Here is a 13334-nt window from a genome sequence, read left to right as displayed (position 1 = left end):
CCATCGGGGAACTGGTGAATACCCCAGTGGGCCCCGAGCCTTGACTATCAGTCGTCATTTCCCCAATGCAGATGCATTGGTCAGGGGCCCAATTGGGATATTCAGACACCGGTTCGGGCCCCTGTCCAATGCATTTGCATTGACAAAATGAGCACTGATAGTGGCAGGGGCCGAACCGGTAAACTCAGGGCCCCTGGCTGCCGGCAGTGCTGTAATGACTGTAATGGCTGGCTGACAGCAGTTTCCCAGGGCCCTGACACTTACACAGAGGACTCCTGCCAGTGATATACTTTCCCTATTAATATAGGGAAAGTATATCTCAGGAGGACTGAGGACACCGGGGAAGCTGCTGCAGCAGATATCGCTGCAATCTTATGAAGAGCTTTCTGTGCAGCTGGGACTTCCCCCTCCCAGCAGTGAGTCATCTCTTACATCGGATCGTGTGGGGACAGAGAGGAGTCTGCTGCTGCGATGATCACCTTTCTGCTTCACAAATGTGAGTATATATTTTTTCTTTTTTTGGTAAAATGTAATGTTTAATATGTATAGGTGCCCCTTTGTTTAACCATTAAGTACTATTATGGTGTCTATCATACACCACTACCATACACATATCATTATGATAGACACCATGATAGTACTTAAGGGTTAAAGTATGTGTCTTGTATACTGTGTGAGTACTGTATGGTTGTATATAGGTATGTGTGAGTATATACAGTATGCTATAATAATGTGTGAGTGTATGTATATATGGGAGTATAGATAGTATTCATACATTCATATAAGTATATATACGACTTATATATGGTATATGAATGTATATAAATGTATATGTGCTATAATATTGTATATGTGTGAGTGTATGGCTATATATGAGTGTATATATAGTATTCATACATTCATATAAGTATATATTTGACTTATATATGGTGTATGAATGTATATATGCTATTATATATATATACACGTGTGAGTATATATGAATGTATATGTATGAGTGCATAGGTAACCGTTGCAGTTTTTGGAAATCGCAGCATGTCACTTATACCTACACAAACACCTACAGTGTCCCTATAGGTATATTGGAAGCAGAAAGTCTTCAGAGAAAACCTCTGGAGTTTCTGCAAAAAGTGCTGCAGGAAAAACTGATGCATTACCGTCAGGGTTTTCCTGCAGCGCTTTTTTGCTATGGGACACTGTGTTAGGCCTTATCCATATAATGTGATGTACAGTATATGGAGATGTTAAAGAGGACCTTTCACCTCCTAGGGCACATGCGGTGCAATACACCACTAGAGAACCTTTCACCATTTGGGGCACATGCAGTTCCATATACTGCTAGAAAGCTGATAGTGAGATGAATTCAGCGCACTATCGGCTTTCCCGTTCTGTGCCCCGGGAGAAGAGCTATCAGTGCCGATACCGTAGCTATTCACTATCAGAAGGGTGTTTCTGACAGTCAGTCAGGAACGTCCTTCCTCACAGCAGCACCTATACCTGTACTGTGAGAGCGGTGAGGAATGCCTGCCTCCCCTTCTGATAGTGCTCGTCCATAGATGAATACTGGGGGGGGGGGGAGCATTCCTCACTGCTCAGCGTCATCACTGGGTGGTAAGGAACGTCCCCTCTCACAGTACAGCTCTATAGATGCTACTGTGAGGAAAGGCGCTCCTGACTGACTGTAAGAAACGCCCTTCTGACGGTGAAGTGCTACAGTACTGGCATCGATAGCTCTTCAACGGGGGCACAGAATGACAAAGCCGATAGCGCGCTGAATTCATCTCACTGTCGGCTTTCTAGCAATGTATGGAACTGCATGTGCTCCAAATTTAAGGACTAGGTGCAACAGTGAAACAGTGTTTTTCATTGAGTTTTTGTCCCCAGCACCCCGTTGTCCCCGCCTGTGTCTGTTCGGTCTCATTCCTGACAATCCTGTACCTAATTAGTCTCAGCGATCACATGAGGTGCAGGACTACCAGCAAGGAGGCACTGGCACAAGACTAAATGTACACTAGCGGCGGACAACGGAGCACTGGGGAAAGGTGACTGCTAGAGATGAGCGAGTACTGTTCGGATCAGCCGATCCGAACAGCACGCTCCATGGAAATAAATGGATGCACCTGGTACTTCTGCTTTGACGGCAGCTGGCCGCTTAATCCCCCGCGTGCCGGCTACATCCATTCATTTCTATGCGAGTGTGCTGTTCGGATCGGCTGATCCGAACAGTACTCGCTCATCTCTAGTGACTGCGCTTTTTATTTATTTATTTTTTATTTTACACCTCCTGTCTGGCACATGGGTTGCTCCAATTCTTGGACAAATCTTTAAAGGATTTATCCATCTTTGTAATAATGATGGTCTGTCCTTAGGATAGGCCATCAATATTACATCTGTGATGATACAACAGCCAGGACCTCTGTAGATCAGCTCTTCCAGGACACTGTGGCTACAGTTAATGGTAACATTTCTAGGAGCCGCACTGTTCACTTTCCATACAGTGTGTAGCAGTAGGTTTAGGTAGTATGTTGTTGCACTTCGTATGGCGGGTGAGCAGCATGTCTCCCGACATGTTATTACCTTTAGCCACCCTGTCTCGGTATCGCTGGTCTGCAAGTGTCCTGATGGTGGGCCCCTAGAAACAATTCCACTGGTGGGCCCTAGACACCCCAGTCCGACCCTGCATGTAGTTTCCTACCAATCTGTAGGACAGGGGACCCTGGTCCCCATTCTTCCATCTGCATAGATGTTTAGGAGGTGTTTGAATGGAATGACAATCAACTTCCTTGAAGGTTTACAAGTGATCCTCTTTTCTATCAATATAGCAAGGGAAAATGAGACTACACCAAAAATGGTGAAAAATCCTATCTATCTATCTATCTATCTATCTATCTAATCTATTTAGCTGGATATCTGTCTATTCTATCTATTCATCTATCTATCTATCTATCTATCTATCTATCTATCTATCTATCTCATCTATTTAGCTAGATATCTGTCTATTCTATCTATCTATCTATCTATCTATCTATCTATCTATCTATCTATCACTATCTATCTGTTATCTATCTCTGCAAGTCTACCTCATATCTCTGTTTATCTCATACCTATCTATCAAGTGGCTTGCATTGTATAATATCTATGTGGTTGCACATATTCATTATCTTCCAGTCTCTATGAAATGTATTTTGTGTTCTGGTTCTTTGAATCACAGATTATGTTTTCCCCTATCCGCGATTCTCTGCACGCAGTTCATTCCCTCTGCCTGTGCCTGGTGTTCTCCATTTGACCTTGTTGATACATCCCATCTCTCCACCTCCCATCTGTCACATTGCCAGCTCTGTGATCTCCAGCCCAGCTATGCTCATTATCTGCTGTTTGATACAGCTCTGCTAGATTACATTTTGTAACGGTTCTAAACCTGCTTTCCAACTGATTTAAGTAAAAACATGTCGCTAAACAGTACAATATTTGTCCTGCTGTGTTATATAATAAACCTTAAAGCCCACAACCACTTAGACACTAAATATCTGGTTATCAGGGGTCTTCAACATTAGATGAGGATTATTTGGAACAATGAAAGATCATTTAATGTTGCCCCACATGTTACATTGTATTCATGTGAATGTAAACTTTGTGTTGGAGAAGGTCATCAAAGCACATGACTGGATGGATACATCAGATATTTTTGTCAGTTTTTTCGACAAGATGGCAATGAGCAATCCTTTTATTCTCTTGGTTAATGTGACTAGAAAAATCTTACATGGAAAAATATGTGAAATCACCACCAAAACAATAACCAGCTTGTTAGAAGATCTATTCTATTCACAAATGTTTTAGTGATGCTATTCAATAACTAGACACAATGAGACTTCTCCGCAAGACCACTTCTTTGAGAAGATAATACCCCCTTAACCCCTTCCACGATGGCATTTTTTGATTTTCATTTCTCGTTTTTGACTCTCCCCCCTCCAAACCCCATAACTTTTTTTTATTTCTCAGCTCCCATAGCCATATGAGGTCTTATTCTTTGCGGGACAAATTTTTCTTAATTATGCTGCCATTAATTGTTCTTTATAATGTATTGGGAAGCTGGAAAAAAAATCAGAATGGGGTGGATTCGAAGAAAAAGTGCATTTCTGCGATTTTTTTTTTTTTTTACGGCGTTCACTGTGCAGCCAAAATGACATGTTACCTGTATTCTTTGGGTACGATTCTGAGGATACCAAATTTATATGGTTTTATTTACATTTTAACCCCTTAACAAAAATCCAAAACAGTTTTTTTTTTTTTTTTTTAAAGTCTCCATATTCTGACAGCTGTAACTTTTTATACTTCCGTCTACAGGGATGTATAGGGCGTCTTTTTTTTGCGGGGACGGGTGTACTTTACAGTTCTACTATTTGGGGTAATTGCTTTTGCTTTGATCATTTTTTATTCAAATTTTTATTAGAGGCAAAACAGTGAAAAAATGGCGGTTTGGCACTTTTGACTTTTTTCCCGCTACGGCATTTACTGTACAGGAAAAATATTTTTATAGATTTGTAGAGTGGGCGTTTTTTGGACACAGGGATACCTAATATGTAGGTGTTTCACAGTATTTAACTACTTTTATATGTGTTCTAGGGAAAGGGAGGTGATTTGAATCTTTAATACTTTTTAATTTTTAATAAAAAAAAATTTAACTTTTTTTTTGCATTTATTAGACCCCCTAGCAGTCTTGAACCCCAGGGGGTCTTATCACTAATGCAATGCATTACAATGCTAATGCATTGGAATACATTGCAAAAAATCATAATTTCTTTTGCAGGCTGCATGATACATGGTTTTCGATATTTTAATCAAATAAAAATCTGATAAGTGTGATGTGCAAAAGTATTCAGCTCCCTGTACTTTGGGACCCCTAAATAAAATTCAGTGCTCACAATTGCCTTCACAAGTCACTTAAATCATTAATAGTGTCCAGCTATATGTCACTTACCTCTCGTTCATATCCGTGTTTGGTAATCCATTCAGGGAGTTAAACCAGATCCCATTAATTTCTATGGGTGCCGGCATACGCGTGCTACCCTTTGAAATCAATGGAAGGCTTTTTTCCCTATTGCTTTCAATGTGATATGCGCGTGTATGGAGGCAGATTTTGAGGCGAAATCTGCTCTCAAAATCTGCCTCATTGCCCCCGTGTGAATTAGCCTGCTTCCTTTATATTTCCTTTTCTTTGGCTTAAAGCTGTTTTTCGTCAATATATGGCATCAGAATGAGCTGGATCTGCCAGTGACCTACAGATCTTATATGAATGGCTAGCTTTAGAGGAGGTCTCATCTTATTTATATAATGTATGGGAGACATCATAGTAGCTAGTCACTGAGCACTGACAAGCGGAGATAGAGCCTCCAAGGTGGAAAAGTCATATAATGACCAGCCATAATGCTATTCCTTATGTACACATGGTACATAGCTTCTTCTATGACACATCTTTGTTGTAACAACTTAAAATGTCAAGAACATTCTCATAACAGCAATCTTACTTACCGAAGGGGGCGGGGACTGCCTTTCAATCAAGGGGACATTTTCATATCGAGGATTGCCACTGAACAAACCGCTTTGACTCCTAAACAGAATAAAGGGGAGACACAAAAGCTCATAACAAACCAGAAAAAATATCTATTTGTGAGACTTATCCAGTGCTTGCTATTGTATGTTTATATAATGGAGTCATGTATCTGACATGTAAACCTGCCTTATCCGAACTTTTATCTGACTTAAGAATAGTTTATTTTGCCTAATGTTATAGGGGATGTTCCATTATGGACACTTATTCCCTGTCCTGTGGATAGGGGATAACTGTATGAGCTCTAGGGGCACGGTTCCTGGCTCTATCAGTGATCAAGAAGATGGAAGATCGAAGGTTCCCCTAAGACCCCATTTTGAATAGAGCACCCGTGCACTTACTCCACTTCCAGTACTCTCCGGCAGCCCCATAGAAGTGTATGGAGCACCTGTCACTCAAGTGCACTGGCGTTCCATTCACAAGGAGGCTTTAGGGGGTTTTCAGTCTCCAACTCCCATTCTTCTAACCCGGTACCCAATAATCATGCCCCCAGCAATTGGACATTTATTATATATTTATTCATTAGCTCTGTACTGTCTGGTAGGTGGTCTAGACTTTCGGCTGGGCTGGGTATGAGCTGGAGCAGAACGGCCAGGACCACCCACCTGACAGTAGTCTAATTAGCTTAATGAGTCCCTATTGAATGATGCAAAGAGTTGAAGATGGTGGAAATGAGTTCTTTGCTGTATTAGAATCAATGGGGTCACTGGCCCTTAATTCTAGACATTAGCGTGGATCCCAAAGGTCCCCACATTGATGACATTTTATATACTAAGGGCTTACTCACATCAACTTAAGTTATTTTATGTCCTCAAACAATGGAAAGTTTTTCATGTGGACGGAGACAACTGAAAACAAGTCTCTGTCCTCTGCAAAACAGCCTTAAAAATAGTGCAGGATTTTTTCTATACGGATTTTGTGTCTATGTGAAAAAATGTTTGTGTCATTGAATGTGTGTCCATGTGTTGTCGACACGAAGAGCCCATCGATATTGTCATTGATCCTAAAATGTATCGTAGGTTTACCTTGGGTCAACTTCTGATTACATGGGAACTTTAGCGCTGTCCTCTCTAAGCTTTCCACTCTGGAAATTATAGAGTTAAAATACTGCACGGTGCAGACAGGTTTGGCTGTTATTGGGTTCATTGACCTCATTTGTGTGTTTTAACTCTGCCCTTTCCAAAATTGCCTGCTAAGAGTGAACGCTGCTCTTTAGTATAAATCTGTTATCATGATCTCTCCTATTATGTGCATGCAAGTTATCATTTGTAAATCCCCTGCTCTTGCCCTGCAAATCTGTCAGCAGAGCACAAGATGAATCTGTATACAGTATGTATAAGACACAGCAGACACATGATCCATAAAACTATGCCTGTCTGTCAATGTGCCGCAGGGATAATGAATGTGATCCCCTCTGACATTCCTGCCTAGTTATGTGAATTACTCCTGAATGGAGATACCACAGATCCCAGCCAATTGGTAGGATCTCATTTGGGACAGATTTGTACATCTGGAAGATGCTTGTATGTTCATATATCAGTATGAGTGGCATCAGTATGTTGGTTTAGCCACTTTAATAGACAAATCTGACAAGATCCGGTTATTTCACCACAAGGGCCATTATCCACCTACTGCACTTATATGAAATGCGTTGGAAAGTTTAACTGCAGTGTAACTTTAAGGGATGCAGAGATAGATGCCACACTCAATGCTAAAGGCAGACCAATGCAAATACCAAGTATGTGCTTAGGAAGACACCAGTAATATACACTGAATGGCCACTTTATTAGAGACACCCTTTTATATCTGAGGGATTGGTTTCAGTGTGAATCCACATAAGAATAGCCATGAACAAGCTATAGACAGTGCTACACTATTTGTGGTCAGTATTTAACATGTTGCCAATTCTGTCGGGATTTCTTATGCAAAGAAGTCAAAGATATAATGAGAATGATGTGATCAAAAAAGAACATCAAGCAAAAGGGTATCCTATGGACAGAAGTAATTCAGCAATGAAAGGGTTCAAATGAGGATGTCAAGAATCCTTCATGACCACAAGTAAACATGCACAACTTATCAATCAATGTTTTGGATGGGCTATAACACCTTAAAACCAGTTCTTGTGCAATTCCTGTCTAAGGCTAAGGCCCCACGTTGCAAGAACACAGCTTTTTTTGTTGCAATTTTAAAAGGAATGGGAAATATATATATATATATAGAAGTACTTATACTTCTACCTTTTGCTCAATCCACTCCTGGATTTGGCTAAAAAATATGCAGCAAAATCTGCAACACAAAAATCAGCGTTTCCGCAACGTGGGGCCTTAGCCTAAGGCAAACAAGGAGGCAAGTCAAGTGAATCCAGGTTTCTATTGTGCCATGTTATTGGGAGCGTCAGAAATTTGCACAAAGCATTAGTTGTTGAATCGTTCCTGGAGGTGGAGCAATGGCATTTGGTGGAATGTTTTCTTGGTAAAAACTGGATACCTGTGCATACCACAACAAATTGCTGCTTTTAGGCTAAGGGCCCACGTGGAGACCTGTTGCAAAAAAAACCCAAAAAACGCACAAGGCATCGCGGTTCTTCCCACAGAGCTTTAGACAGAACGTTTGCAGGGATTCCTCTGTGGACTTTCTGTTACAATTATAACTATGGGAAAACCATAGGTATAATTGACATGCTGCGATTTCAAAAACTGTGACGGTTTTGGAAATTGTGACATGTCCGCACTGTGATTTTTACTGCTAAGTGGGCATGAGATTTGCTAAAATCCCATCCACTTTGCCTGTACTGTAAAACACTATAATTTTTCCTGTGGCATTTCTTCCACAGGCAAATCGTGGCGCTTACATCCCGTGAGGCCCGGCCTTATGAAGGTAAAAGAGAACCAACCTGAGTGTCTCGAATATAGTGGCCATTCAGTGTAGTAGAACATGTAAACTGGGGGTTGAGTTGTTATAGATTTTGAATTGGATGGAGCCTGTTCTTCTAAGAACCTAATTCTTCCGGTCATATTCAGAAAGCTTGAAATTAATATTTTTCTTAATATTGTGCTAACATTAAGTGCAGAGCAGATGAGCTTATGACTGCCAACCTCTCTGCAGCATGAAATATTAAGATTTATCTCTGCTTTTATTTAATGGCTTTTTTAATGAAAAAAAGCCCCCATGTGGCTGCCGGCCTGTGTCTGCGGCTACTCACATGTACTGTGAGACGGGGGCGTTGGAAATAGGCGGGGCCGAGACCCGCAGGCTGTTGTGGCTGCCGCAGCTACTGCTGTAACTATAGAAACTGGGCAGGTGAGGTCTGCCTGTCGTGCGCAGCATCTCTCTACGTGCCTGGGGGTTAAAAGGGTCGTCCTCGTCCATATCATCATAATCCAGGTCCCTGTAATAGAGAAGAAACCATTTTCAATTACTACATTTGTTCCTCTATTTGCAAGATGTTTACATAGTTTCAAGAATGGCTGTATCATTATATAATGTATATTCTTGGAATGTGGATCTTTAAAAATTCTACCTCTACCTGCAGGATCACTGGTTCATTCTATGAGCATGTTAAGGTCTACACAATATCTTCTACCTCTCCTTACATGTTCATGAATGTTGGTTCAATCCCCCAAATGGCTACATTAAATAGCAAAGTTATAGAAACTGATTCAGCCAACAAAATGGTTACCGTCATCACACTCAGCCAGCGAGTACATGCTTAAATGGAACCAGTCAGGTTGGTTTTCCACCATAAACTAGACCCATCTTGTGCAGGATGAAGTTATTCCTTTTTCGATTATTGCCTTTCTTTGTAATATTTATGTTGCAGCAAAGTGAAGTTATAAATGTTTGAAAACATAAAAAGTCATATGTAAGTAGTCAAGTGGGCGGGAGCAGCTTCAGTCTAGTCCCACCTCCTGGTCATGATTGACAACTCCCTAATAACACCAGGTAGTGAGGGGACTGTGAAGGAGATCTCAATCACATCCAGGAGACTTGTGTAGCAAGGGGACAGCATGAGGCTGAAGCTGCTCCCTATATATAGGTTACTAGCTGGTACCCGCGACTTCGTCTGCGGTGATTGTAGAAGTGTGTAAATACAGTCGCGGGCAAGGTTTTAGTAGTGTGTAAAAGGTCTGGGATATCAAATGCAAGTTCATATGTTGTTTTTGTTGTAAGTTAGAGAATACGTGAGACTTTTTCATGTAAAATATTTTTTATTTCACCTGGTATACGTACATGCTTTGCCAAAGAATGGTAATGAGTTTTGTAGGCTGCATCCCGCAGCTTGCAAAACAATGGGGTTGTAGAAGAGCAGGGGGTGTGCTGCTTAATGCAATGCATTGGAATAGTAAGGTATTGCAATGCATTGCATAATTGTGTCAGTGCGTGGAGGTGTAATATTGGTTTGTGTTTGTACAGTGGCCGATTTTTGAGTTGGGGCTAGGTAAGATGTGTGTGTTTCACAGTATTTTTTTTTATTTTTTTCTATTTTTAATTGTTTATTTATTTTTTGATTGTGTGTTGCATGTATGAGACCTCCTAGGGGTCTTGAACCCCAGGGGGTCTCAGTAGCAATGTCATGTGTGACAATGCTAATACATTTACATGGTGTGTTAAACAATGTGAATGATTTTTGCAGGCTGCATGCAGCAGCTTGCAAAACAATAGGGTTGGAGAACACCAGGGGGTGTGCTAAAGAATGCAATACATTGCAATACCAATGTATTGCAATGCATTGCCTAATTGTGCCAGTGCTATTGCAGGCTATGTAGCATAGCCTGCAGCAGCCTGGACAGAGGCAGCTGAGTGTGAGGCGTGGGAGACCCGGCGGTTGCTATAGTAACCTGCCGGCGGCATCGTAGCTCAGTGTAGACGGCGGAGATCAGGAGGAGGATGCCTACACGCAGCGGAGGACAGACCGGAGGCGCGGTACAGGTAAGAGAAGGCGGCGGAGGAGGAATGTGGCCAACAATGGGGGACATCATGGGGGACATGACGGGGGTTGAGCAGGCTATGTCGGGCGGCTCGCCGCGGTACAGCTCAGAGAAGGCGGCGGAGTACGGAATGTGGGCAACATTGGGGGTCATCACGGGGGTTGAGCAGGCTATGTCGGGCAGGCGGCTTGGCGCGGTACAGCTCAGAGAAGGCGGCGGAGTAGGGAAAGTGGGCAACAATGAGGGACATCACGGGGGTTAAGCAGGCTATGTGGGTTGTGCGGCTCCCGGGCACCTGCTACAGCGAAAGCGCCGGCATGTGCCGTAATGAAACGGCATAGGAACATCAGCGACATGGGCCATACTAAGGGGGTGAAGTGTGGTGCAAGTTAGTGTGAGGTGTTTTGAGGAGGCTAAGTAGATAGATAGGCTACGGAGGGAGATGGGTAAGATTATTATGGAGCGTAAGGTGTCGGTACAGCGTAGTATACAAGCCAGAGGTCCTGGCAATGCAAGAATGGTATGGCCACTTACCAGTGTCGGGCCGGTGGATAGATCATCAACAGCAAACAGCAGGGAGGTGAGAGTGGCGTCGGGGAGTGTTGCGGCCTGGAGCCAGTGTGTCGGGTGTTGCTGTGTAAGCTGGAGGCGCAAAATGGTGGCGTGCTGGCAGCACGTTGTCTATGCGTGTAACGTGCGCATGCTCCTGTGAAGACAGTGGAGTAGTCTGGTGGGCGGTGCCGCGGATCCTCCCAGTGGTGGGGGTCGGTAAGATGGCTGGGCCGGAGAGTGAAACAGGTCGGCTCCTGCAGTATCGTTACGGTTAGTGTGAAAGTGCTGAAGTATATGTGAATGTGATTGTGTGTGGTTAGGGGCTAGACTGTAGAGGGGAGTGTGAAGTTTTAGGGCTTGCTATGGTCCAAATTGTGTGAGATTGCAGAGATGGTGATGTGAGTTGGATTTTTGTATGGGTCCTGGGAAAAACGTATGTGCGTTATTGTGACGAAAAGTAGCCTATTGTGCAATCGGGTGTATTAACTATGTTTGTGGGAAAATTTGAGCCAAATCGGTGGAGCGGTTTTTCGATGATTGAGGAACAAACATCCGAACACACAAACCCACAAACTAATATTAATAGGATATAGGTTAACTTGCAGGTAACTTTGTAAGCTTTCAAGCATTTATAGCTTTACTTTGCTGCAACAAAGGGATTATAGAGAGGCATCAATGGAAAGGAAATTACTTCATCCTGCACATGATAGGGCCAGTTTATAATCTGTCACAAAAACTCAGTACATCATCCCTGCCCCGCAGATAGATAGGTTAGGTTCATTTGAATAAAACAATGTTTTTAACCTTGCGAAACATTGTCTCTGTTGCCAAAATATTGTCATTTTTGCCATTATACACATGAGCTCTTTGGAGCAACGAGGGCTTTTTCATTGCTCCAAAGAGTTAAGTGCCAACAACCTCATTGCTTGTTTGATTCAGGTGAGCCTAACCTATCTATCTGCAGGGCTGGGTTCATATGCTGGGTTTTGGATAAAGATTTGCATTTTCAGTAAGTATAACAGTGGAATGGCACAACACAGTTGTAAGGAAAATGCTGTAGAAATGGGAAATTAGAGACACACACTTTTACTAAACCAGACATGTCAGGAAAGCTCATTTCTATATCAGCTAGGCTATTTGCAGTGTGTTATCATATGAATCCACCAGACACTAGGGGCTATAAAATAGTGTTGCATGAAGTCATATAAAAAATTACAATTCAAGTATACTGTGTGACCTTTACTTGTCTTATAATGCTATACATATGCTTAAACTGCATTGCTATTCATCCTTTAATCTAATAATCCTGGTCTGCATTAATAAAGCAATCTGGGAGATGACTGCATGCACTTTCATTTATTAGATAAAGAATATCTGGGGGAAGAGCAGTCACGCCATGAAGAGCAGCAGTGCCAACCAGGCCAACCATGTAGTAGGCAATATGGTAATGTCACGGATTAAGAGTGTATTGCAAGTTAAGCAAGTCTCAGGATCCTACTCACCTGTTCTGAAACCGTTTCCATGCTCGGGGCAGACTGCATACAGCAGCAGTAAAAGAAAGGGCCGAAAGGAAAGAGAATAGTAATAGAAATAGGACACCTTCCATGCCATCATAACATAGTCCTTTGAGGGCATCCACATAATCCTAAAAAAAAGTAAAAATTTAGTAGAAAAGCTTTCAGTATAAAATAATTTTCACATCTTTCTCTATATACAGACTATTTGGACATCTCTGCTCTGACTGTTATGCATATACAGGTATAAGACCAGTGGTAGTCACAGTAAGTAGGGGTATATATGTATCCCTTGTTATTCCATATCTTATCATAGAGCACCTCCCTTATGTCTCTCTAACAATGTGATACTAATTGTTAGCTATTCAATTCTTAGGCATTTATATGCAATCTAATAGACGGTAGGAAGTTGCTTTAGGGTGTCAATGGGCCCCTTACTCCCTGGGCTCCTGATCAGCTGCACAGGTTGCACCAATGGTAGGTTTCCCTCTGGATAAGGCCCCTTGATGATGACCATGGTGTAGATCAGTGTGCTCTCCGTCCATTTCACAGATAGCACACTGACCCATTATTTTATATGGACCCATACACACGATCGTGATTTTCATGGTCCTGCATCCGGGCTGACAGTCTGCTTGGCCACATCAGGTTGGATAGGTCTTATTCCTGCCCTATTTAATGAAAGGTCCCACGGAAGCACGGCCTGTGCACAGGCGGCACATGGGGACATCG

General features: G+C 42.3%; 1 protein-coding gene across 1 annotated transcript in view; it reads right to left on the bottom strand.

The window, feature by feature from the left end:
• The window catches only part of TTYH1 (tweety family member 1), a 151284-nt gene that overhangs the window by 3552 nt on the left and 134398 nt on the right, over positions 1–13334 (bottom strand). The window contains exons 11-13 of the mRNA XM_075280197.1: positions 12591–12733; positions 8811–8996; positions 5530–5608 (exon numbers count right to left, since the gene is read on the bottom strand). Coding sequence (XP_075136298.1) covers positions 5530–5608; positions 8811–8996; positions 12591–12733 — 408 coding nt within the window. The remainder of the gene's footprint in view (positions 1–5529; positions 5609–8810; positions 8997–12590; positions 12734–13334) is intronic.

Source organism: Leptodactylus fuscus, chromosome 6, assembly GCF_031893055.1.
Source record: "Leptodactylus fuscus isolate aLepFus1 chromosome 6, aLepFus1.hap2, whole genome shotgun sequence".
Taxonomy (NCBI): domain Eukaryota; kingdom Metazoa; phylum Chordata; class Amphibia; order Anura; family Leptodactylidae; genus Leptodactylus; species Leptodactylus fuscus.
This window is presented reverse-complemented; position numbering and strand designations above follow the sequence as displayed.